This window comes from Camellia sinensis, unplaced genomic scaffold (assembly GCF_055761805.1).
Source record: "Camellia sinensis isolate YWXY unplaced genomic scaffold, ASM5576180v1 Unanchor10, whole genome shotgun sequence".
Taxonomy (NCBI): domain Eukaryota; kingdom Viridiplantae; phylum Streptophyta; class Magnoliopsida; order Ericales; family Theaceae; genus Camellia; species Camellia sinensis.
Window position 1 is genome coordinate 6,313,701 of NW_028128988.1, and position 24,951 is coordinate 6,338,651.

The following is a 24,951-nucleotide window of genomic DNA, read 5'->3' on the forward strand; positions in this document are numbered from 1 at the left end:
TTGTTCAAACCACGTACAAAAATCAGAGTTCATGCATCATCATACATGATACATCCATTAGTGTTATCATGCTTGTCAATTCCATAAAGAACCTTCGGTACCAAGAACTTGTAATATACTTGAGCCACAATATTATTACGCCCGAGTAAGGGCCATGAGACCACGGTATTATTACCCTTGGGCAAGGGCCTTGTGCTTATAGACCATGGTATTATTACCCCCGGGTAAGGGCCTTGTGCTAAAGATGCCACGAATACTTGCCAGAAATTGGACAATCATTCATTGTATTGAATATAACATTTCATAAAACAGATCATATTCCATCATACAGAAAATAAATAAAGTTGAACATAACTTTACTAAGTTATTACTTACAAATGGCTCCAAATGCGGACAGACAGAGCAGACAAAATCCAATAGTTTATGGCGCGTGACCTATACAAACATAATAGATACACATCTTGAAACACATATCTAGATATCACATAACTTCTTTCATTTTCTTCTTAGTGTGTTTCTAAGTATTATCCTCACTATTAGGTCTTAATTATAGCCTAGGAATATCTAGGATGCAATGAGGATGTCAAAATGCACTGTGAAACTAACTTGCTGAAAATAGGAGCCCCGCTCGAGCGCAACTTCCCTCGCTCGAGCGGACATGCAAACATATGAGGGGCTGTTCGAGCGCAACTTCCTTCGCTTGAGCGATCTGTAAACTCAGAAAAGCTCTAGTTGAGTGAATTCTTCGCTCGGTGGCCGCTCGATGGTCTCTCGAGCGCGAGACTGGAGCCCTTGCTCGAGCGCAACTCTTGTCGCTCGAGTAGCCTGCAAAATGTGTAAACTTTTGGAAGCTTGCATTTTACGCTCAAGCCAACTTTTGGTCGCTTGAGCAGAAGTGCAAGATCACTGAGTGGTCATTCGAGCGCAGCTTCTGTTGCTCGAGCGGAAGAGCAGAATCTGGAATTTTCAGATTGCACTCCCAAGCTCAAAACTCGAATCAAACACTTTAAAACTCATCCTTTTGGGCCAAAAACTTGAGAAAACGTATATAAACTTGAAAACATCTTGAATTCAAAACCATTTCGTAAAATTGAGGCCCAATAGCATACCAATTGATCAAAAGTCAACTAGAAACTTATGAATATGCCATGAACATGACTTGCATGAATTACTATGAACTTAGACTCTCCAAAACATGATCAATTAAGGTCAAATGGTAAGAAATGTGATGAATTCTCAGAACCAAGTCAAAATAGACGCATGCATGTGGGAATTCTTTAAAAACAAACTCAAAATTCTATGCATGCATGTATGAATGGCTCAATTTTCTTTATTTCTAGCTTAGTTCTTCCATTATTCAACTTATTTCTCTAGAATTCAAGGTCTAGATATCATATTTGAATAATCCAAGGGTTGAATTCTTACTTAGGCTTGCCAATGAGAGGGCTAGAAGCTTGCTTTTTGTATCTTTAAGTTCAATTCTTTCAATTCCAAGCAAATCCTTTAATTTGAGCCCAAGGTTTCTCCTTTCTCTCCTCTCTCACGTTTTGTCAGCTTGTATAGGCTCAAAGATATGTTGGAGAAAAGAAATGAAGCACATATGGGAGCCTTATATAGGCTTGGTTAATGGTTTAATTAAATTGTTGATCAACTAATCAATTGGACATTAATTTATTCTAGTTTATTTGTTCTGAATCAAATTTTAATTAAACCTACCATAATGTTCTAAAAATCCTAAATAGCACATAAATCAAGCCAATTTCGTGATTAGATGTCAATAAGACCTTCAATTCACAGAACAAAACAAAAACTCAAACAGATATTTCTATATTAGACAGATATAAGTACAAATAATGTAACACACATGCAATTAATTTAAGAGCTTCCACTTAATCACTGATTAGGCTTATTTAATCATGAATAAACATTAATCAGAGGTTGGGGTTGTTACACTTAGCTCACCCCCCTTTACATATATATATATATATATATATATGTAGGTGAGCAGCAGGAGGTTTAACCCTAGAGTTTGCTTGGAAGATCACCTTTGTTTTGTGAAGTAAGTTGAGGAATGCCTCCGTGATAAGGCTTTTTCTTTTGTTTTTGTTTGGTCACATGAGACCATGATATGTAAGTAAGTTTTTGTCCTTTTGTAAACCTATGACCTGTACTCTTTGTACATATATGTGTATATGTTTTGAAAGTGGGTTATAATGTATAAGTTTTCTATTTTATGCACAGCTTATTGGACAAAATTATTAATCATTTATTTATCCTCCACTTCAAGTCCCGTATAATTATTATATTTTGAAATTCTGTCTGAAGACGTAGGTAATCTATAAATATTGGCCGGTCATAATCCAAACCTCTAGAGGCAAGTTCGAGTCATGACAAATATGCATATGGTCAGACTTAAAAAGGTAAACAATAAGACAAATCACAAAATTTACACTTGGTAAAACAAAAACATATATTTTTTTCCTTTTCTTTTCATAATTGTTGTTTGCTTTATATCGGAGTTCATTCGATAATCAATTATTAGTTACCCTTCATATTTTTTTTTTTTAAAACTCAGTAAAAAATTGTTAAAACCTTCATTCTCTCAATACTAGCATATCAACATGCTAATCTCATCAATTTCTCAACAACTTCCAACTTTATGGATATTCAACCATAACAATGAACATGCCAAAATTGTTTATCATTTCTTAACAATGAATCTCTACAACACAAGATTTCACAATATCTCAAATTTTTCCCAAATCTCCAAAATCTAGGGTTTTTACCAAAACTAGGGTTTCTCATTTTTGAAAAGATTTTTTTCTCAAAAGAAGCTTGCAATAATCAACATACTTCATAATCTCAAGATTTGGAGAAACATTTGAAAAGCCCTCTTTAAATCATGTAAAAATCTCATAAATCAAACCCCATCTCAATATACATACAAAACATCATCAAAACCAGTATAGATTTGTTAAAATATATGTAACTCAAAGAATATCCCTACCTCAAGTTATAGAGAGGAGAAGAGAAGAAAAACCCTATAATCGGCAGTGTCGAATTTTGTTCTCCACCGCACAAGTTGAAGCTCTAGATGAGCTCTCCAAAGTTTTCCAAGGAACTAAGGTTGAAATCTTACTGGATTGAGAGAAATCAAGGAAAAATGGTGGTTGGTAAAGTAAATGCAGAGAGAAAGAGGAGGAAATAAAATATGTAGAGGGAGAGAGATGTAATAATATGAAGGGAAAGAGAGGAGAAATCAGCTCAAAAGATAAAAGAAGAAAAAAAATTTGGAGTCTTAAATATTTCCGTACATGTGCGCCTTTTGCCACATGTGCAGCACATCCTCCCGCATATGCGGGCCCTAGCTATACGTTTGATCCTTCCCTTTCCGCACATGCTTTTATTCCAGTAGCGGAGCCTCCAAATTCTTCCACCACCGCATGTGCAACACTCCACCTCGCACGTGCAGCCAAACCCCCGCACATGAGATTTTTGTTTAACTGAGTGTTTTCCTAAGTTTAACTAGGTGTTTCTACATCCTGGTTTTGCTTTTGCACCTGAAACAAGGAAATTCTAAGCTCGAAAATATTTTAGGATTACCACACCAGGAAAAAAATACAAAGTGTGGCGAACTCACATGGTCGACGAGGTCTCAGATTTAAATTAAAGGTTTGAATCAAAGAAATAAACAGAAGTAAAAAGGAAAGTAAGACAAGTTATACCCGAGACATCACATTCTTTCTTTTTTCTTTTTTTTTTTCTCTTTCCCCTATTATAAATATTTTGGAAGTCTATGGCAATCTAATGTAATTTCAACTTGAGGTAGAAATAGTTGAAACAATAGTGCTCCAATTAACACCTACCTAATTTCTTTGGATCACCCAATTCTTACCTTTTTTTTTATATTACAATTATACCCTGAGATAAAATTACATTAAAGGACAACTTTTAATGGAACACCCACCCAACAAATGAAAACAATTAGAAAGATACTATACAATATTGCACACCCATCTCCATCACCATCTATACGTATTCCTTACCAACCTAAACCCTAACTGTATTCTTATTCATCACCACCCTAAACTCATGTATTCATCTTCAATGAAAAACATTTGAAACCACCTAATTAGTTAATGTTTTGCTCGGTATTCCAAATCAGTTAACATTGTAAATAATCCTATTGCAAACTCCGAGTTTCTATGTTTGTGGTTATTTTCACTATTCGTTGATACATATAGAGCAATAGAGGATAATGACAACAACTTTGATGAGGTTGGCATTGCATTAGTAAGTTTATCTATCTTGCATTTACAATTTTGGGTCGTTTTCGATTCGGTACTAGTCTGCCGACTATTAAGGTTCTGTTTAGTAATAAAGTATTGAACAGAAACATTTAGTTTAGCAATAAAGTGTTAAGCATAAATATTTTGTTCGGCATTGGAATGTCATACGGTTCCATTTTGTAGGAATTTTTTTTCCCTATTTCTGTTTTTTCTGAGAGTTTTCTTTCTAAAACCCCCTGTATCGAGGGTTTTACCTCGAAATAAACCAAAAAAAATAATATGTAATGAGGAGTTGGAGGTTACCTGAGAGAAGAAGAAAGAGATTGTCGAAGAGATTTTTAACTGAGATACCGTTATTCACAGTGACAAGGAGAAAGAGGCCATCATTTATGAGAGAAAGAGAAGAGAGGGACAGTCGATTCGTCTCTCAATTGTTTGTCATTCTCAATCGTCTCTCAATTGTTTGTCATTCTCAATCGTCTCTCAATCGTTCATCATTTACTGAAAGAGAGGGTGTGTAAAATCAGGTGGGTGAGCACTTAGGTGTGATGATATTACGAATATGGGTAAAATTAGGCCAAGTTTGAGAACTTGTAAAAAAGTCAAAAAGCCATAAAGTTACTCAAAAAGTTAAAAAATTAACATTATTTACCAAAAGTCAACAATTACGGCTACACAACTCCCAATTCGAATTTTTCCCTACAAATCAATTTTTACAATTTTTTATTACACATTTTTCCATAAAAAGTTAAAAAGTTAACCCAAACATCTATATTTTCAACCTCAATTTTTTAGTTTAAAAAGATAAAAAGTGCACTTATTTAGGACACTCCAAACAACCCCTTAGTATTAAGTGGAGTGTTCAAAGAAATCTTATTAAAATTTAAGATTTAAGGTGGTGGGAGTTCAAAGAAATAGATAGTCCAAAAAAATTAGGTAAGTACTAATACCAACCCTTTTAAATAAATTAAAAAATAGTTAATTATCTAAATATTTAAAAATAAGTATATTTTACTTTTACTTTTTTGATTATCAATTTTCACCTTAAAAAAACTACATTGAAAAAAACCTTAGCATGATAAGTTCCAGTACTTATTACATAGTTTAATGAATCAATAAGCCTAAAAAGTGAAACAAAGTGACGAAATAAAATCGGCTATAACTAATATTTCTCTTTAAAAATTTTGAATACCAAAATAAAAAAAAAAATTAAAAAAAAAATAACAACAACGAGTTCCATGTCAACTATCAACAATCTCACCTATCGTCCATATCGTCCAAAAAATTTAAACCATTTAAAAATGAAATTTTATGAATTACAGAAAGGGTTAATTACTTTTTTTTTTCTTCAGTATTTTGATCTAAATTTTATTTTAATTTTTATAAATTTAAATTAAATAATTTGGTCGCTATACTGTGAGATTAGTTTGAATTTGATCATTCAATACAAATTGAAGGTTAAAATTAATAATTTTTAAATATTTTGTCAATTTTTTAAGCTGTACACATAGATAAAATTAACAGAAATTTAGACAAAAAAATTAAATTAAAATTAGACTTAAAATATATCAGAAATGTCATAACTTACATTTTAAGATATAAGCAAATACCACATAAGATATAACCAAAGATATTTTTTATCATAACAAAATAATAATTACAATAAGTTATAATTAATATCACAGTGAATCATAACTAATACTATAATGAATTATAATCAAGTCTTAATTAATATCACATTTGGTCATAACCGATGACCGCAAACATTATAATTAGAGAATAATAGAATGTGTATTATAGAAATTAAAATAATAAAAATTAAAGTAAAATTATAAAAGTAAAAATTATAATTAATTCTTAAAGAAATTCAGATAGGATTTAAACCAATGAAAAATGCTTGGGAGTACTAATTAGTGCTCCCACTAATTAGGTGGCAGTGGGTCCCGCCATTAATGATGTGATGTTTTAGTTTTGGAGTTGTATTTTTTTATTTTTTTTTACTTTTTTAATGTATTAGTGCTATTAGTGGTGATATTTTTAGTGGGATGAATCATTGTTGTTAAACCAATAGCATGCCTTCGTTTGGCATGGGATTAAAGTGAAATTGGGAGTTAAAATAATAAACCAGATAAAATAAGTTGTAAAATTAATAAAATAAAATTTCATGTTTAAATTATAATTATTTCATTTTTTTTTCATACATGTCAAAAGATCAAAAAAATTCAACTAAAATAAGATTTTTAGCTCTAAATTAAAATAGTTAAAAAACAAAAAAATCAACCAACTTTTCAAACGAAATCTACAATCTAATTTTTGTAATAATTAATGTACAAACATTTATACAAACATTCTCTGGAAAAAAAAAATGTGCAAACATTTAGAAAATGCCATATACCTCAAATTTCCTACTAAATAAATGATCAAATATTTCATATAGGTGTAGAGTTTTTGGCGCTGTTTGGCAACCTGAGATTTAGGCTATTATAGCCTAAAATTGAAAATCAGCCCAAAAGCCTAACTGTAGCAAACTTTTTCTTGATTTTCAAAAAAAAAAAAAAAAAAAAAAAAAACAAATTGACTGTTGGTCGGCTGCTGCAGCAGTGCAGCCTACACTGCCACCAACAGTGTAGGCTGCAGGTTTGCTAAATTACATTATTACCCCTATTCCTCAATTTTTTTAAAAAATAAAGTGAAGGGTAAATTTGTAATTTCAATTTAAACATCATTTCAAACACATTTTTCAATACAACAATCAACCTAAAAATTTAACTCAACTTCCCAAACACAAAACTAAAATAACCTACTAAAATAGCCAAAAAGTCAAATAGCCTACTAAAATAGCCACTTCCCAAACGAGACCTATAAATTCTACATCTATATGAGACATTTAGTTATTTATTTAGTAGAAAATTTTATATCCCCTAAACATTTTTAGTGATTGGCAACAGAGAAGATGTTATCAGCTGACCAATCATAAGTGGTCCTTGCTTTTTTCTTTTTTTCCTTTTTCTCCTTTTCTGGCTTTTCTTAATAATTAATGTACAAACATTTTCTTAAATTAAAAAAAAATAAAAATAAATTATAATACATCTCATGAGATTTGATTAAAATACAAATCGTTTTTTATAGTTTTGAAAATTACATTCCATTCCTGAAGTTTCTAATCTCATAATAAATCGTCAATTTTATTAATATATTATCAAGTCAATTAACCGCTTTTAATGATATTAGAAATATGTTTCAATTAATAATTTAGGTAATTTTATTATTGTATAGTAAAATAATTATGAATTTTATTTTTTAATTAATTCTGTTAAATAAAAAAATACTAATAACGAGGTATTTATAATTTTTTAAACAATAGGAGCAATCTATATTTTAAGCAAACTTTAAAGGTGTATTTATAATTTATTAAAAAAATTTTAAAAAAAAGTACGAACATTTTTGGCAACAGAGAAGATGCTATCAGCTGACCAATCAGATGTGGGGCTTTTATTTTATTTTATTTCTAAGATGAATATAATACAAACGTGTGTTAATCCAAATTTTTTACATGAATAATTTATTTAAAACATATAAAGAATTGCGAGCATTTATTTGTAAATTTCTCGTCAACTACTTATATTCTACTCAATCTAAATTTTTTTTTTTATGTTAGGCATAGTTTGGGAAGTTGGTTTTGGTGGGTTAGGGGCTAAAATAGCCACAAAAAATAAAATAGGCTATTTTAGTCACAAAAAACAAAACATCAAATCCAACCCATAATCATTACACTCCCCTCTCACAAAAAAAAGTCAAAAAAGCTTAAAAGTCAAAAAACTCTTCCCAAACCAAGCTTTTTAGCCCCAGGCTAAAATAGTCAAAAAGTCAAAAAGTCAGCCCACTTCCCAAACGGAGGCTAAGTGACATAGTTACAAAATATCCCTAATAATAATATTTAGATTGACAATATGAATGCTTTGTGATGTGAAAATTCATACTATCAATGTGAATATTGTCAAATATAAATGTTCACATCACTAAGTTGCTAAGTATTTAAAAAATATTTATAAGAATCAAATTATTCATAAAATATCTTAAATATAAGAATTAAGATTTAGTAAATCAAATGTGTAATTTATTAAAATATAAGAATATATTATCAATTAATTAAAATACAAGTATTTGAAAAAAAGATTTCTCACCTGTTAAAAAAAAAAGAAAAAGAAAAAAAGATTTCTCACCGAATCTCTCTAAAAATTGATCCATTTGAAAGATTTTATTAATTATTCAAAATTGAACCCTCAGGGAAAGCCATGCTCAAGGAGAATAAGGCATTCGACTGTTAGGTAACTTATGGCCTCTAGCATACATAATACAATCTAGTTTTTTTTCTCACAATTAGTTAGGTGAGTATCATATACACATTATAATTATAGAAGAAAATAATATAATTTTATATTTTTTAAATTATAATTAAAAAAAATTCATAATCAAATATAAAAAAATCATAATAAAATATCTTCAAATAATGATATAATTAAAAAAATTAACTATGATTAAATAAGAAAATGACAGAATTAATGATCATATGGGATATATATAAATTCTCCACAATATTTCAGAGAGAAAATGCTGTTGTCAGCTGACCAATCAGAAGTGATCCCTGATATTATCAGCAAATAGTAGGGCTGAGTAAGGAATCCGTGAAATTCGTAATCCGATCCAATCTAGTCCAATCCGATAGGTTTAGATTGGTTTTTTGAATCCGTGGTTCGGTTCTGGATTAAAGAATTAAAAATCCGTAATCCATATATTGGTTCCGGATTGAACGCCACGGTTTTCGGATTGGAACCGATCCGAACCGTATGCAAATAATCTATATTTTTATTATACATCCACCCTCATAGTAGCTTCTCTTATTCTATATAAAACCTAAACTCAAACCTAAACCCGTATAATATTTTCTTTTATTACTTTTGTTTGTTAGTTTTTAGTTTTAATTTATAATGGTCTAAATTCTTCTGTTCAAATCAGTTTTCTTATGGTTGTTTAAATTCTAGAATAATATGTCGCTATTGTAGAAAAACATATTGCTATTGTGAAACTAATATAGCGCTATATTTATGTTTTTATGAAATTAAAGTGTTATATATATATTTTTTTGTTATTTAATTATGTGAATCCATGGTCCTAAACCGATCCAATCCGTGTTTAAATGGATTGGTTTGGATTGGCTCCATAATTTAAACGTATTGGATTTGTGCCAATTTTTCAGGAATCGTAAATAACGGATTGGTCTTGGTTTTATCCCAATCCGGTCCAATCTGGACCATGCTCACTCCTAGCAAATAGACATAAAAAAAAATTATTATAGATCTCAAATTTTCTACTCAGGCTTCGTTTGGAAAGAGGGTTGATTTTTTGACTTTTTTGACTATTTTAACTTGGGCTAAAAAGCGTGGTTTGGGTACGACTTTCGACTTTTTTGATTTTTTTTTGTGAGAGAAAGAATATAATGATTAGATGTGATGTTTTATCTTATATTAGACTAAAAAGTTTATTTTATTTTTTGTGACTATTTTAACAAAAAAAAAAAAAAAAAGAGTCACAAAACCCACTTTTCAAACATAGGCTAAATAAATGAATAAATATTTTATATAGAAGTGTTGTCTATAAAATTACAAGTTCTGCATTCATATGAAATATTTAATTATTTAGGTTTTATTTATCATAATTAAAAAAGTCAAAAAATTACTATTTTATTTAAGTTAAATTATCTTATTTAAATCATCTCATCTCTCTATCACTTCACTTGAAACCTAACTCATACCCAACTCATATTCTATTAAAAAAATAAAAAATATACTTATTTACTTCCGAAAAATATTAGAGGTCCTAAATTTTTTACTAAATAAATGACCAAATATCTCATATAAATGTGAAGCCCACAAAATTACGAACCCCGCACCCATGTAGCATTACCCTCCCAACCCACTAATATTCCAACATCACCCAACAGACATAGCGTGGGAATAGCAAATACACGTTAACAGACGATCATTGACCCAACCACACACCTTTTCCTCTTCCCAATACCCAATCTTATAGTACATCTTCAGCATCATATTCTTTTTCTCCCCAATCAAAATCTCCATATTCTCAATCCTGTTCACAAAACCCCACACACAGATGTCAAATCTGAAATGGGGTTTTGTGCTTTGCGTCTATTTTTTCATCACCAATCTTTGCATAGGCAGTTGTAGCAATAGTTTTTCTTCGGACCCACATAACCAACAGTTGTTAGACAGAGTTTCAAACCTTCCAGGCCAAGCCTTTGATGTGAGCTTTGCACACTATTCTGGGTATGTCACAGTCAATGAGGAATCTGGGAGGGCACTCTTTTACTGGTTTGTTGAGGCTGTTGATGACCCTTCTTCCAAGCCTCTGGTTCTTTGGCTTAATGGAGGTATTATATCTTTCAATTACAAATATACCCTGTTTGTTCTTGATGTTTTGATTTGTAGTTGTATGACAAGTAAACTCTTTATAATTTGTCTTAGTGATATATGGTGTACAGTTTTCAATTCCTTCTTACTTTCTGCCCAGTAATTTGAATTTATCTTCATATACTATGTATTTAGATAAGTATGAGCTTATATATGTATGTATATGTGTGTGTATGCTTAGATGGATAGGGCCTGTTTGGAATCAATTTTGTCTTCTGTATTTTCATTTTTCGTGTTTTTTGAAACAGAAGTAACGAAAAGTTCGGAAATGGCCATCAAATATTTTTATTTTTGTTTATTTATTTATTTATTTATTTAGCTTTGGAACTAGGAAATGCCCTCGGGATACAGAGAGAATTGAGAAGGCAACAAATCCTACAGGAAAGAAGGAGGATTCCTAACCCAATCTAAAGATAAAGCTCCCTTTAGATGAGCTGAAGCTAGCCAATGGGCATCTTTTTCTTTCTCGTGGGCACCTAAAAATGCCCATCATTTTGTTATCCAGAAACAAAAATGCTAGAGGCCCCAAAAATTCTACCAAAAATTTTACCAAATGTCTCACATGGGTGTGGGATTCACATGGGACCCACATTCTGTGGGTCCCACACCCATGTGAGACATTTGGTAAAACTTTTGGTAGAATATTTTGAGTTTCTAGCATTACTCATGCAGAAATGGTATGGTTCTAATCAGGAAACAGTACAGCCAAATAAAGCAAACAGACATAACACAAGACATATATAGTTCAGTAATATGCCTACGTCAGGGAGGAGTTCAAATCCACTATGCACAATAAAAGGATTACAGGGCCCCTATGAAGCATAGGTACGGGTACGAGTACGAGTACTGGTATTGGTACGATACGGGTACGTCGATATGGTAAAATTCAAAAAAAATAGGGTACGGGTACGGGTACGGCTTGGTACGTTAATAAAAAAATATTTATTTTTAATTTAGAGTAATGTAAAAATTAATTAAATAGTTTAATTTGTTAAGGTCCAACCTATGATTAACATTTAATGCCAAAAGGAAAAGTATAAATCAAAATTAAATGTCAATATATTAAATAACTTACAAATCATACTTTAATTTTAAAATCATGTTAAGCATAAAACAAAAATTAAAAAAGAAATCTAGTGAAGTGAGTTTTATCACTGTAATAGAAGAAAAATATTGTTTCAACTGAGGTACGGTACGGCTAAGATATATACTAGGTACGTCTGGGTACGTTAAAAATTAAGAAGAAAAAACTTGGGTACGTATTTCGTGTACCCGGTACGTATGCAGAAGTACCATACGAGATACGGTACACCGGTAAGTACCCGGTACGGGTACGGCATGTTTTTCAAAGTACCCATGCTTCATAGCAGGGCCCTGAATCTCGCAATCTCAATTAAACCCCTCAACAATCTTGTCACACTCTCAATCCCGGTCTTGACCTTCCACCCTCTATAAAAGGACGGTTATAGTAAATTTAAGTGCACGGTAAAAATTAGAAGGCACCTCACAACGGTTTTCGAAAATTTATTTTTCATGTTTGCCAAAAATTTTAGAAAACAAAACCAATCAGTCTTCATATTCTTTTATTTTTCATATTTATGCATGTTTATTTCTTTCTCCTCCTAAACATGTGTTTCTGTTTGTCTGTGCCAGCATATGCTTATATGTTGGATGTAGAGTATGCGTATCCGTAACTTAGTTGTGTTTAATTCTCATCTCTTAATTGATCAAATGGGTGAGTTTATTTAATGAAAATTTTCTAAATTGTAGTGTTTCTTTTCTTTTCATTCCTGTTGACATTTATGGTTGATAGTTTTTTGGTTTCTGAGTCTGGTTAATATCATTAGCTAATATTATATAAAATAGTTTTGCTGACCCAAAAATTGTTTCTTCAGGGCCTGGCTGTTCATCAATCGCTTATGGAATGGCTGAGGAAATTGGACCTTTTCACATTGAGAAAGATGGGAAGACTCTTTATTTGAACCCTTATGCTTGGAATCAAGGTATATAGGCTCTTGTGAATTTTTTTAAAATATATTAAGTTAAAACATCTGCAAAATCAGTCGCTATTTTTTGGGATATCTTCTGATTCATGGGCTGCACAAGTAGTATATAAGTTCAAAATCCCTAGGTTGAGCAGTAGGTTGGTAACAAGAAATATAAATACAACTAAAGGATATCTAATATTTTTATATTTTCCCCCAAAACATTTAGAGATCTTGATATCGTAATTTAGTTGCATGTCCAGCCACTTCTGATGGACATTATTGTCTACCTGCAAATCCAAGGGTTATATCATGTTTAATCCAATGCTAATATCTAGGACTGCATCTCATTGTTTTAGTTAAGAATACTACAGAATAAGTATCAAGTTCTATTTGTGCACAGGAGCATTGACAAATATATCTACATTTTCATCAAATACATGTTTCACAATAGTTCATTTTTGTTATTGTTATTTTGACTTAGAAAATATGAGGAAGAAGAACTCCGAAAATATGAGGAAGAAGGAATATATTTCTATTATATTCAAAACTTCTTATCTTACAAGACCAAATGACACTCCTTATATAGGAGATATTACAAACATCATTATAACCCATTATATGCCACTTACATATTATATATTACCACTATCTACCACTATTATATTATATACATTGCCACCAACACCACTATCATATTCTATACATGCCACTATCTACCACCAACGCCACTATCTACCACCAACACCACTATCATATTATATATATGCCACTATCTTATTATATACATTAACACAAATTTCCAGCACTCCCCCTCAAGCTGGTTTGAAGATATCTTCCATAGCCAGCTTGCTAGTCAGCTTATCAAATTGCTTCTTGTGTAGTCCCTTCGTTAGCACATCAGCTAATTGTTCACCTGTTGGAAGGTAGGTCATACAGATTATGCCAGCATTGATTTTCTCCTTGATGAAATGTTTATCCACTTCTATATGTTTTGTGCGATCATGTAAAACTGGATTATGAGCTATAGATATAGCTGCTTTGTTGTCACAATAGACCTTCATAGGTGTCGGGTGAGAAAGCTTTAATTCTTCAAGAATTCTTTTAATCCACATTACTTCACAGATTCCATGGGCAACAGCTCTGAACTCTGCTTCTGCACTACTTCTAGCTACCACATTCTGTTTTTTACTCCGCCATGTAACTAGGTTCCCACCTACAAAAGAGCAGTATCCGGATGTTGATCTCCTGTCTGTAACACTTCCTGCCCAGTCTGCATCTGTGTATACTTCAACTTGAAGATGTCCATGTTTCTTGAACAGTAAGCCTCTCCCTGGAGTTCCTTTCAAATATCTTAAGATCTTATAAACGGCCTCAAAGTGCTCTGCCCCTGGTGAGTGCATGAACTGACTTACCATGCTGACTGCAAAGGCAATATCAGGCCGCGTTTGAGACAAGTAAATCAATTTCCCTACAAGTCGCTGATATTGTTCCCTCTCTTTGACTTCTTCAGCCTTAGCAGCTTGTAACTTCAAGTTAGGCTCGATCGGAGTCTCCACCATCTTACAACCAAGCATACCTGTTTCTCCAAGGAGATCAAGAACATATTTTCTCTGATTAACGAATATACCTTCCTTGGATCTTGCAAATTCCATTCCGAGGAAATACTTGAGGGCTCCCAGATCCTTAATGTGAAATTCTTTTGCGAGTTTCTCTTTGAGGGCTGCTAACTCTGCTTCATCATTACCAGTTAAAATGATGTCATCAACATAAACAATCAATTGCAATTTTACTGTTTTTTGAATGTTTATAAAATATTGTGTGATCTGCTTGACTCTGCGAGAAGCCACAACTGATAACTGCCTTCCCAAAGCGTTCAAACCACGCTCTTGGTGATTGTTTGAGTCCGTATAATGACTTGTTCAATCTGCATACTCTGTCGCTTCCAAGTCTCTGCTCAAATCCCGGCGGTAGGCTCATGAACACCTCCTCTTCAAGATCACCATTGAGAAATGCATTTTTAATGTCAAGTTGATGTAGAGGCCAATCTGAATTTGCTGCAAGAGATAACAGTACTCTGATGGAATTTATTTTAGCAACAGGAGCAAACGTCTCCTGATAGTCGATCTCATAAGTTTGAGTGAAGCCTTTAGCCACCAGTCTCGCCTTGTATCTCTCAACGCTTCCATCTGCGTTACATTTTATCGTAAACACCTATTTACACCCAACTGTTTTCTTGTCTTTGGGTAGATCAACTATCTCCCAAGTACCACTTCTCCTTAAAGCATTCATCTCCTCCATGACTGCTAATTTCCAATTCGGATCATCCAATGCTTCCTGTATATTCCTTGGAACAAACAAGTGTGAAATCCTAGATGTGAAAGCTCTATGGTTTTTAGACAGTCTTTGATAGGAGAGGTAATTTGCAATAGGATGTTTAATGCAATTTCGGACACCTTTCCTAATTGCTATAGGAACATCAAGGTCGGAAATAGAAGGAATAGGATTACCTAAAATTTCGATGCCAGAACTCGGGTGGACATTCGGGTCATTAGGATGGACATTGGGGTCATTATTCCTCAGTTGAAATCGCTTCCTAGAATAAACCTGAAGCTTAGGATTTAGATCATTTTGTAGTACTTCTCCCCCTAAACAAGAATCTTCTTGACTAGGCACCATAGAACTTGGTTCTCCTAAGTGATCATTATCAGACAGATGTGGTTTTTGTGTAGGATAAATGACATTGGGGAGCGGGATAGAAATATCCCAAAAACGATCTTCTACTCCACTTGTCTCCCCCTAAAGAGAAGTGTTGGAGAAATAGGATTTTGTTTCCACAAATGACACATCCATACTCACATGAAATTTCTTGGTTTGAGGATCGAAACACTTATACCCCTTTTTGTTTGAGGAATAACCCAAAAAAACACATTTTATAGCACGGGGGTCAAGTTTTGAACGAAATTGACTGGGAACATGAACATAGGCAGTACATCCAAAAACTTTGGCGGGTAAATCAGAAAACAACCTCGTGTCAGGAAAAAAAGTTTTGAGACAATCAAAAGGTGTTTTGTATGTTAACACCTTTGTAGGCATCCTGTTTATCAAATAAGAGGCTGTTAAAATTGCTTCACCCCATAAATATTTAGGAACATGCATGTAAAACATTATAGCACGTGCTACTTCAAGTAGATGTTTATTTTTTCGTTCTGCAATGCCATTTTGTTGAGGGGTATCCCGACATGTAGATTGATGAAAAATCCCTTTTTTTTTCCAAAAACTCACCCAACTGCTCATTGAAATATTCTGTTCCATTATCAGAATGTAAAATACCAATTTTGGTTTGAAATTGGTTTTCAATCATATTGTAAAAATTTGTGAATAAATTTTTCACGTCAGATTTTTTATTCATCAAATAAATCCAACATAGGCGGGTATGGTCATCAATAAATGTAACAAACCATCTTTTACCAGAAAGAGTAGTGATTTTAGAAGGGCCCCAAACATCACATGAATCAAATAAAAAGGTTTGGAAGCCTGGTAAGGTTTTGGCAAATAAGTAGAGCGATGAAATTTTGCAAAAATGCAACTTTCATAATGAAAAGAAGAACAATCAATCCCTTTAAATAATTCTGGAAATAAATGTTTCAGATAAAGAAAACTAGGATGTCCTAGCCTATAGTGCCATAACATTATTTTTTCTCGAACAGAGATTGAACTAGTACTATTAAAGCTCTGAGCTTTTTTATTACTAACAGGTACTTCATCAAAGTAGTAAAGACCTTCAAGCATCCTAGCACGCCCAATCATCATCCCCGAGTTCTGGTCCTGAAATTCACAATGGGATTCAAAAAATGTAACACGACAATTAGAATCCTTAGATAGTTTACTGACAGATAAAAGGTTACAGGCTAAGTTGGGGACGTGAAGAACAGCATTGAGATTAATTTTCTCAGTTAGTTTAATAAATCCTTTTCCTGCAATAGGTGAAAAACTACCATCGGCTATTCTGATTTTGTCATGACCAGAACAAGGGAAATAGGTACTAAATAAATGGGAAAAACTAGTCATGTGATCGGAGGCACCGGAATCTATGATTCACGGAGAGAAGTTTAGGCAAGAGAAGGCTTTAGGATTTCTACCTGTTTGTGCCAACAAAACACTAGGAGTACCGGATGAGGAGTTAGATTTTATCAGCTTTAAGAGTTGATCAATCTGCTCTTTGTTGAAGGGACCTGAATCGGCTTCATTAGCGGTAGGAAAGCCACGATTCTTCTCTCCTTGTTTGCTGCTTTTCCAGTTGACAGGTTTGCCATGGATCTTCCAACACGTTTCGCGTGTATGGCGAGGCTTGTTGCAAAAATCACACCAGACCCGTGGCTTATCATCAAACCTGCGCTGGTAATTTGCAGCCTTGTTGGCCGCAGCATCGCTAATTAAAGCAGAAATTTCAATTGATTCACCAGTACCTTTTTTCTTAAGCATGACGCTCCTTCGACTCTCTTCCCTTCTGACTTCGGCAAATACTTCGCCAATGGATGGGAGAGGAGGTCTGCCAATAATTCTTCCTCGCACTTCTTCGAACTCAATGTTGAGGCCGGCAAGAAACTTGTAAATACGGCTGTCTTCCACAGTTTTCTTGTGGTGGTTGCAGTCGTCAACCGATTTCCATTCGTATGTGTTGAAGATGTCAAGATCCTGCCACAACCTTTTCAACGAATTGAAATATTTGGTGACGGAATCATCTCCTTGACGAATCTCTCCCAACTTCAAAGTTAATTCGAAAACTTGAGATTGATTTCCTAGGTCAGAATACATCTGACTAACATTATCCCACAATTCTTGTGCAGTAGTATAGTACATGTAATTAGAGCTTATATCCTCCTCCATGGAATTGACCAACCATGTCATAACCATGGAGTTTTCAGCGTCCCAACTGTCGAACAGCGGATCATTAACAGCAGGAGCCTTCTTGTCACCAGTGATGTAACCGATCTTTCCTTGCCCACGGATATACATCCGGACAGATTGTGACCAGCGGAGAAAATTATCACCATTTAGGCGGATGGTGGTGATTTGGACAGAGTGAGAGTTGGACGTTTTCACCGGAATGGCAGCGGCAGGGGTTGAAGTGGTTTCGGACGTGACTGCCGACATGGCTATGACGGTTTTAGGGCTGCTGTGTTTTTTGTTGCTCTGATACCAACTTAGAAAATATGAGGAAGAAGAACTCCGAAAATATGAGGAAGAAGGAATATATTTCTGTTATATTCAAAACTTCTTATCTTACAAGACCAAATGACACTCCTTATATAGGAGATATTACAAACATCATTATAACCCATTATATGCCACTTACATATTATATATTACCACTATCTACCACTATCATATTATATACATTGCCACCAACACCACTATCATATTCTATACATGCCACTATCTACCACCAACACCACTATCATATTATATACATGCCACTATCTACCACCAACACCACTATCATATTATATACATGCCACTATCTTATTATATACATTAACACAAATTTCCAGCATTTTGCATCAGATTCTAATTTCTACATCTTGCTTGAGTATTTTTCATTTTTGTTTTGGTTATTTCTTTTTGTAAAGTATATCACAGAAATTTATGATTGAGAAATTTATGTCAAAAAGTAAGCTCTGCTTTAGTTCCTCCAAGGAAATATAATTGTACCATTTTGCAGTTGCCAATGTACTGTTTCTTGATTCCCCTGTTGGAGTTGGTTTTTCATATTCGAACACTTCATCTGATTTGCTGAACAATGGAGATAAAAGGACTGGTAATACCTTTCTTGTATGACATACTTTTGCTTCCAAGTTCCAAATATATATTATTGTTTCTATGCTGTTGAATATTTACTTCTTCTCCTTTGGCTTGCAGCTTCCGACTCACTGACATTCTTACTGAATTGGTTTGAGCGTTTCCCCCAGTATAAAGGAAGAGACTTCTATCTCACAGGAGAGAGTTATGCAGGTAAATGCTTGTTAATTCATTGTAAAAGTGATACTTTATGAATGTTAATGTATATGTGGTATTCCTAGATATATTAAGTATTGATTTCCTAGATATATTTGGGAATGGTCATAGTTAGGTTTTTAGTAGGATATTCTTTCTCAGCCAATATATACAGGCCTTCAATTATATAGGAAAATTCATTCAATACAATACATTCAATACAATACATATTATTTTCTCTCTTTCTACTATTCTAACAATGAACACATCACATGAAATATTGTGGTGAAATTGGTGGCATTTGGGGATGTTCTGACGTGGTTGTATCTGCCCATTCAAATGATTATGTAGTTTGGTCAGAATGCATTTGGGTTCTCCGTCTAACATCCATGGCCACTGATGTCCCATGGGTGGGTCTAATTCTGTCATTGTATTGGGGGAAACTCTTGTTCTTAAGTTTGGTTTTAGACCTCAATCAAGAGCACAGGGAAAAGAAGAAACATTAAGAGGAGCTAAAAGCTGAATCAAGAGAACAGAGAAATTCTTAAACAGTTTTATTTCAAAGGACCAATGAAAGTGGAAGACATTGAGAGAAGGAATGTGAGATATTATTCCTTAAGTTTCCTTTCTTTATTTGGAGGAAGAATTCAACTTGCCACCCCCCAAAAGAAAATCATTCTTTTCTCAATGTACTGTCTCTTTTGTTCGGTTATATATATATTTTTTCCTGTACAAATCCTCTGTTTTGGTTTGCCTCCAATGTGTCTTGTATATATTATCCTCCTTACCTGATTATTAACATCTTCATAAATTTCTAATCCTTGAAAACACAAAATCAAAATGTTTTAGTTATTTAAGAGTTTAGATAATACATTCATCCTCAATATTTTCCCATCTACAAATAATAAATAAAAAGTAAAAGAATTTACATTTGAAAGGATGATTTCATAGATATGGTCTTAATCTTATAGCTTTTGGTCTAGGGTTTCCTCTCAAAGGAAATCTGGGTTGAATGGAAATACAAGGCATAGTGAAAAATTGAGGGGAAGATTTTGATGTTGACATCCAAACAGGGCACCACCTTATTAGTGGCTTAACAATTTTTTTTGGGCTTGATATAATTGAACTCTGTATTCCACTTCCAGGACATTATGTTCCCCAGCTAAGCCAAGCCATTGTGAGGTACAACTCAGCAAAAAAGGAAAAAACAATAAATTTAAAGGGCTACATGGTATGGACTCTTCTTGGAAATTTTACATAAAATTGTGCTTCTGCAGTATGAAGTAAGTTAATGTATGTGTAACACAGGTGGGAAATGCTTTAACGGATGATTATCACGACCATTTGGGACTTTTCGAGTTTATGTGGTCAGCTGGTATGATTTCTGACCAGACATACAAGCAGCTGAATCTTTTTTGCGACTTCCAGCCATTTATACACTCCTCAGAGAAGTGTGATAAGGTTCTGGATATTGCTAGTGAAGAACTTGGAAATATTGATCCATATAGCATCTTCACTCCTCCGTGCACTGCCAATTTTAGCTCATCAAACCGGCTATTGAAGAGACGCCATGTACGTATGTACATAACATACCGAAGAATATATTTCACTTATTATAAGTTGTAGAATGAATTTTTATTTTTATTCTCATGAGTTCTTTCACATAATATTAGGGTGCTTAGAAAAAGCATTATGTTGGGTTGCTTTCAAATATATTTTGGACAGCCCTTCCTGGTGTCATCCATTTCAAAATTGGTTTTTATTATTTTCTTTGCAAAAGTTTCTGAAATCTTTTAAACCCTTTATTTCTGATCCATGTTTGCCAGATATGGGCTTGGTGGCATGGGCCAGGGTTTGTAATTGGTTTGTCGTGTTTTTAGTTTTCCAAAGAGTTCCTTAGGGGGTTACACAAATAGTTCCACGTGTAAGCATATTTTGTTTTGCTCTCCTCAACATGAGTTTAAGCTTCCACTAAAATTCTGTGTACTTGTTGAATTGATGTACATGTTTACCCCTGGTGTGCCAAACATGAGGATAAATTGAAGTTTAAAACCTTTCCCTAGAAGAAGGTTTCTCCGAATGCTACTGAAGTTTTTGAGAATTTTTTAGTTTGATCATTAATTAAATATAATTTAATCTGATAGGTGGTTGGTCATATTGGCCGGACATACGATCCATGCACGGAGAAGCATTCGGTTGTCTACTTCAATCAACCTGAGGTTCAAAAGGCACTTCATGTTCTCCCGGCAAATGCACCATCTAAATGGGATACCTGCAGGTAGATCTACTTGACGGTATAAATTGTTGATCACATAATCGCCTTAGGTTAACAAATAAACTAGATTTGGGACAACATTATGGTGTCTGGTCAGCTTGAATCCATTCCTTAGTCAAGGACTATGTTTTAATGAATAATTATCGGTACCATAATAGTGGAGCGACATATTTATCTCCTAGTACTATAATATGAGTTTCAGTAAGGTTTTCATGATTTGGAAGAAAATCCATATATAAATAGGAGGAAGGGAATTCAGCTTTCTTGATCCAACTGTTAAAAACATGTTCGGGAAGAAGCATATACAACAGCCCCTCAGTCTACCTAGATCTCATGTAGAGATTTGTGGATGTTATTGTGATCCAAATAAGGAGATTAAGTTCATAGATTTTTTATTGTGTGACCAAGTTGATATTAGAGTTGTATTTCTCATGTCCATTGCACCATGTGTGTATTGCATTTAGTTATTACTAACTATGGTACATTTCGTAGCGCAACTTAAGAATTTTTAGTCACTATCATGGGTTGGTTGCAGTAATTTATGAGAGCTTTGATTCATCAAGTTGCATACGAAGTGTATGTTTTGATGATATTCCATGACATTGTTACTGTTCTGCAGTGATTTGGTAAATGAAAATTGGAAGGATTCCCCTACCTCAGTGCTCAACATCTACCGTGAACTTATCCATTCAGGACTACGTATTTGGATATTCAGGTATTTTTCAATATTCAGCATAACTTTTCAGGAATTTACTGAATGTGTGCTTTCCCATGTTGCTTGCAGATGCATTTTGTATATTCTAATGTTGGTCTCACTGTGCTTGCTTATCAATTAAATTAGTGGTAGGTATTGAAATAAGGATGCTCTCCAAAACCAATTTGAATTTTTCATCAGCACCAGGAACGGTCTTCCCCAGTCATTTCCTTTCATGATTTTTGTTGGTTTTTTGTTTTCCATTTTTGTTTTTGCTTTTTTCCTATCTAATCATTTTCTCTATCTAATTCCATTCAGCTATTTTGAATCGAGGACATGAGTCTGTAGGTGAGGTCATTAATCCTGAAAGGGTACAATTTTGGGTTTAATTGAAGGAGGTCATACACATGTACCGAAAAAAAGGAGGTTATACACAGAAAAAAAAAGTACATCTGAGATAGGACATGGATTAATGAGTAGCAAGCATAGGATCAAAAATATGAAGTTTATATCAAGGCAATCCTTGATAATATTTAAAGAGAAAATTGTTAGTAAGGTTGTTTGGCTATGTATGTAGCCTTACATCCATGGTACATACTAGTTTTTCAGTATTTTTCTACAGTAAAATGATAACTTCCATTCTTACAGATGAATCCCAAATCCTAAAAGTAGATAGGGTTTGATTATGTGTCCGTATCGCTCTTGCAAATCTGCTTTATATAATTAACTCTGGAGATGTGACAGATTGTGTAAAACACTCGTCTCCAACACTCAAAAAGTAAGTATATGAATCATAGAAAATGTTCATTTTTCTTGAGATTTGGTATTTGCACTCTTTAATCTGCAAATAGATTTGTAAAGTGGAGGGTAGCTATCTGTATTTAGACTCTTGCCAAAGGTGTCAAAAAATAGCCATTGCAAAATGAAATTCTCTCTTTTGACATGGGATTACATGAAGTTTGCAAGAGTAGGTTGTATGAACAGAAAAAATGTCATCAAAATCACAAATGTGCCAAAGTGAAAAAGGTGGCTATGGGCGAATAAGTTGGTAGCCGCTTTAAAAAACTGTCATAAATTCTGTAGATAACATTTGTCTCCCATGCATGAAGAAAATTTTCTCGTGCTTAAGAGTAGATTAGACGAACCATACAGAAGAGCAAGAACATCTGATTGACTTGATGATACCTGATGGTAGAGGAAATTGGAACAAGCAATGGAACAGAATATAAAAGAAACTAAATAATAGCCAAAACTGTTATTTTTAACATTAGAAGTACTTCCTAATAGCAATAAGCCTAGTAGTTATAGTCCAACCACAAAGGTCCAAATATGGAAATAAACAATAAATCCCAAAATAAATGAAAGTACATAATTAGCTCTTAAAATTAAGAAATCCTAACATTAAGCATAAATGAAATAAAAACCAATTTTGATCCCCATCACCTGCACTTCTCCATTAAAAATATTTAAGAGGAAGATAGAAAATGAAGAATAAGAGTATGTATGGTTGTATGGTCCTTTTATCTCTTGTACCAATCCTCAATGTAATAAAGTTTAGAAATAGGAGCGGCCATTTAAGTCCTCATTTTAACAGCTTGGTATCCTTTATATAAATTGTTTTTGTTATTTGCAACGCAAAAACAAAAATGACAGCATGAGTAAGGAGTTCTATGAAACCAAGTTAAGACCCTTTGACTGTGTTACAAAAGAAGGCACAAAAGAGATTAATTCTCACGAATAAAGATTATCACAAATGATGGTTTCGTGGAAGTTGGGAGTGATTCACAGTGAGCAAACATAGTGGAAAGCAATATATGAACACATCATCTAAGTAGGAATAATTTGTTTGGCTAGTGATAATGATATAGATAATGCTCACATGTCACCTGTAGTATCACACCCCAATTTTCAAAAGATTAATTAGGGAGAAACTAATTAACCTAAGCGCGAATAGTTGGTAGAAAACCATTTTCTTTCCTCTTGTTTAACCAATCAAATGCTTAAAACGCCAAGCTACCTCCCATAAGATAACATAAATTTAAATACTGAAAGGAAATATTAAATCTCATTTATTAACTGATAAGATTTACAAATTCAGATTTAATTACAATGCAATAATCATAAGGGCCATAGCCCCAAATTAAACGTAGGCCTACTGATCTTTGGTCCACAATATTGGAATCCCCTGCCCAAGTCAATGCACCAGTCCACAGTTCTTACCTGAAATGTAGGGGTTGAGCAAAAGAACGTGGTCACCACAATCTCTATAACCAAGTGCATGCATGCTATGATAGGTATATGCAACAATTATCATCAATTCTATCGAAAGGGACCAAATCAACACACAACGCATCAATATGGACCACCGGTTGATCGGCCAATCGTCCTCCCGGACCTAGGTTTTAAATAACAGTTGCGGCTACCGTAACAAAATCGGTAGTATTGACGCGGTTGCGGTGTGTAATGGCTGTAGCATAACGATAGTGGAAACTAGAGCCGTAATTTTTGAATTCTTTACACAACTTTAGGAAAATAAACCAATACACATTTTTATTTCAGAATCACATTTAGTGAGGTTCAAAATGATGTTTGATGTGTTTTGTTTAGTTTTTAAATATAATCCAATGTATGTACTAATTTTTATACTAGTTTGAAGTTTATGGATATTTTTCCTATTATTTTATGTATTTAATTTTCTTTACTTTACTAAATTATACTTATGGATAAGTTTTCACTTGCTAAGGGGGAAAAAAAATGAAGTATGTTATAATATTAAAAATGATAGTCTCATAAATATAAGTTCATAATACAAAATATTGACATACTAATGCAGAAGGAAAATACATGACATAAAGCAAATAGATATAAGTTAATATTCAAATATTCAAGTAAGAAAATTGTGAAAGTAATAACATTGTACTCTGATTATGTTCTTTAGTTGTAGAAGTTTAGACCCAATAGCAAGAGATTTATTTATCATAATGTAAAAAAATAGATGTATTATTGATTGTTGAATTGATTGATTTTTTAGTACAAATGTGAGAGGCTCCTTATATAGGAGATATAGGTGTAGTAGGTGAAGTGGAGGTGGTAGTGGTGTAGGTGAAGTGGAGGTGGTAGTGGTGTAGTGGGTTAGGTTTAGTGGAGTAGGTGAGGTGGTAGTGGTGTAGGTGAAGGTAAATTCTAACAGCCCCCCGCAAACTCAAGGAGGATAGAAACTAAC

The 24,951-nt window shown here is 33.4% G+C and overlaps 1 protein-coding gene across 1 annotated transcript in view; it reads left to right on the forward strand.

The window, feature by feature from the left end:
- Nucleotides 1–10,290: 10,290 nt before the first annotated feature.
- LOC145814454 (serine carboxypeptidase II-2-like) overlaps nt 10,291–24,951 on the forward strand; it is a 28,018-nt gene continuing 13,357 nt past the window's right edge. The window contains exons 1-8 of the mRNA XM_082911267.1: nt 10,291–10,737; nt 12,673–12,780; nt 18,488–18,583; nt 18,685–18,777; nt 19,905–19,990; nt 20,068–20,331; nt 20,904–21,037; nt 21,654–21,749. Coding sequence (XP_082767393.1) covers nt 10,461–10,737; nt 12,673–12,780; nt 18,488–18,583; nt 18,685–18,777; nt 19,905–19,990; nt 20,068–20,331; nt 20,904–21,037; nt 21,654–21,749 — 1,154 coding nt within the window. The 5' untranslated portion in view covers nt 10,291–10,460. The remainder of the gene's footprint in view (nt 10,738–12,672; nt 12,781–18,487; nt 18,584–18,684; nt 18,778–19,904; nt 19,991–20,067; nt 20,332–20,903; nt 21,038–21,653; nt 21,750–24,951) is intronic.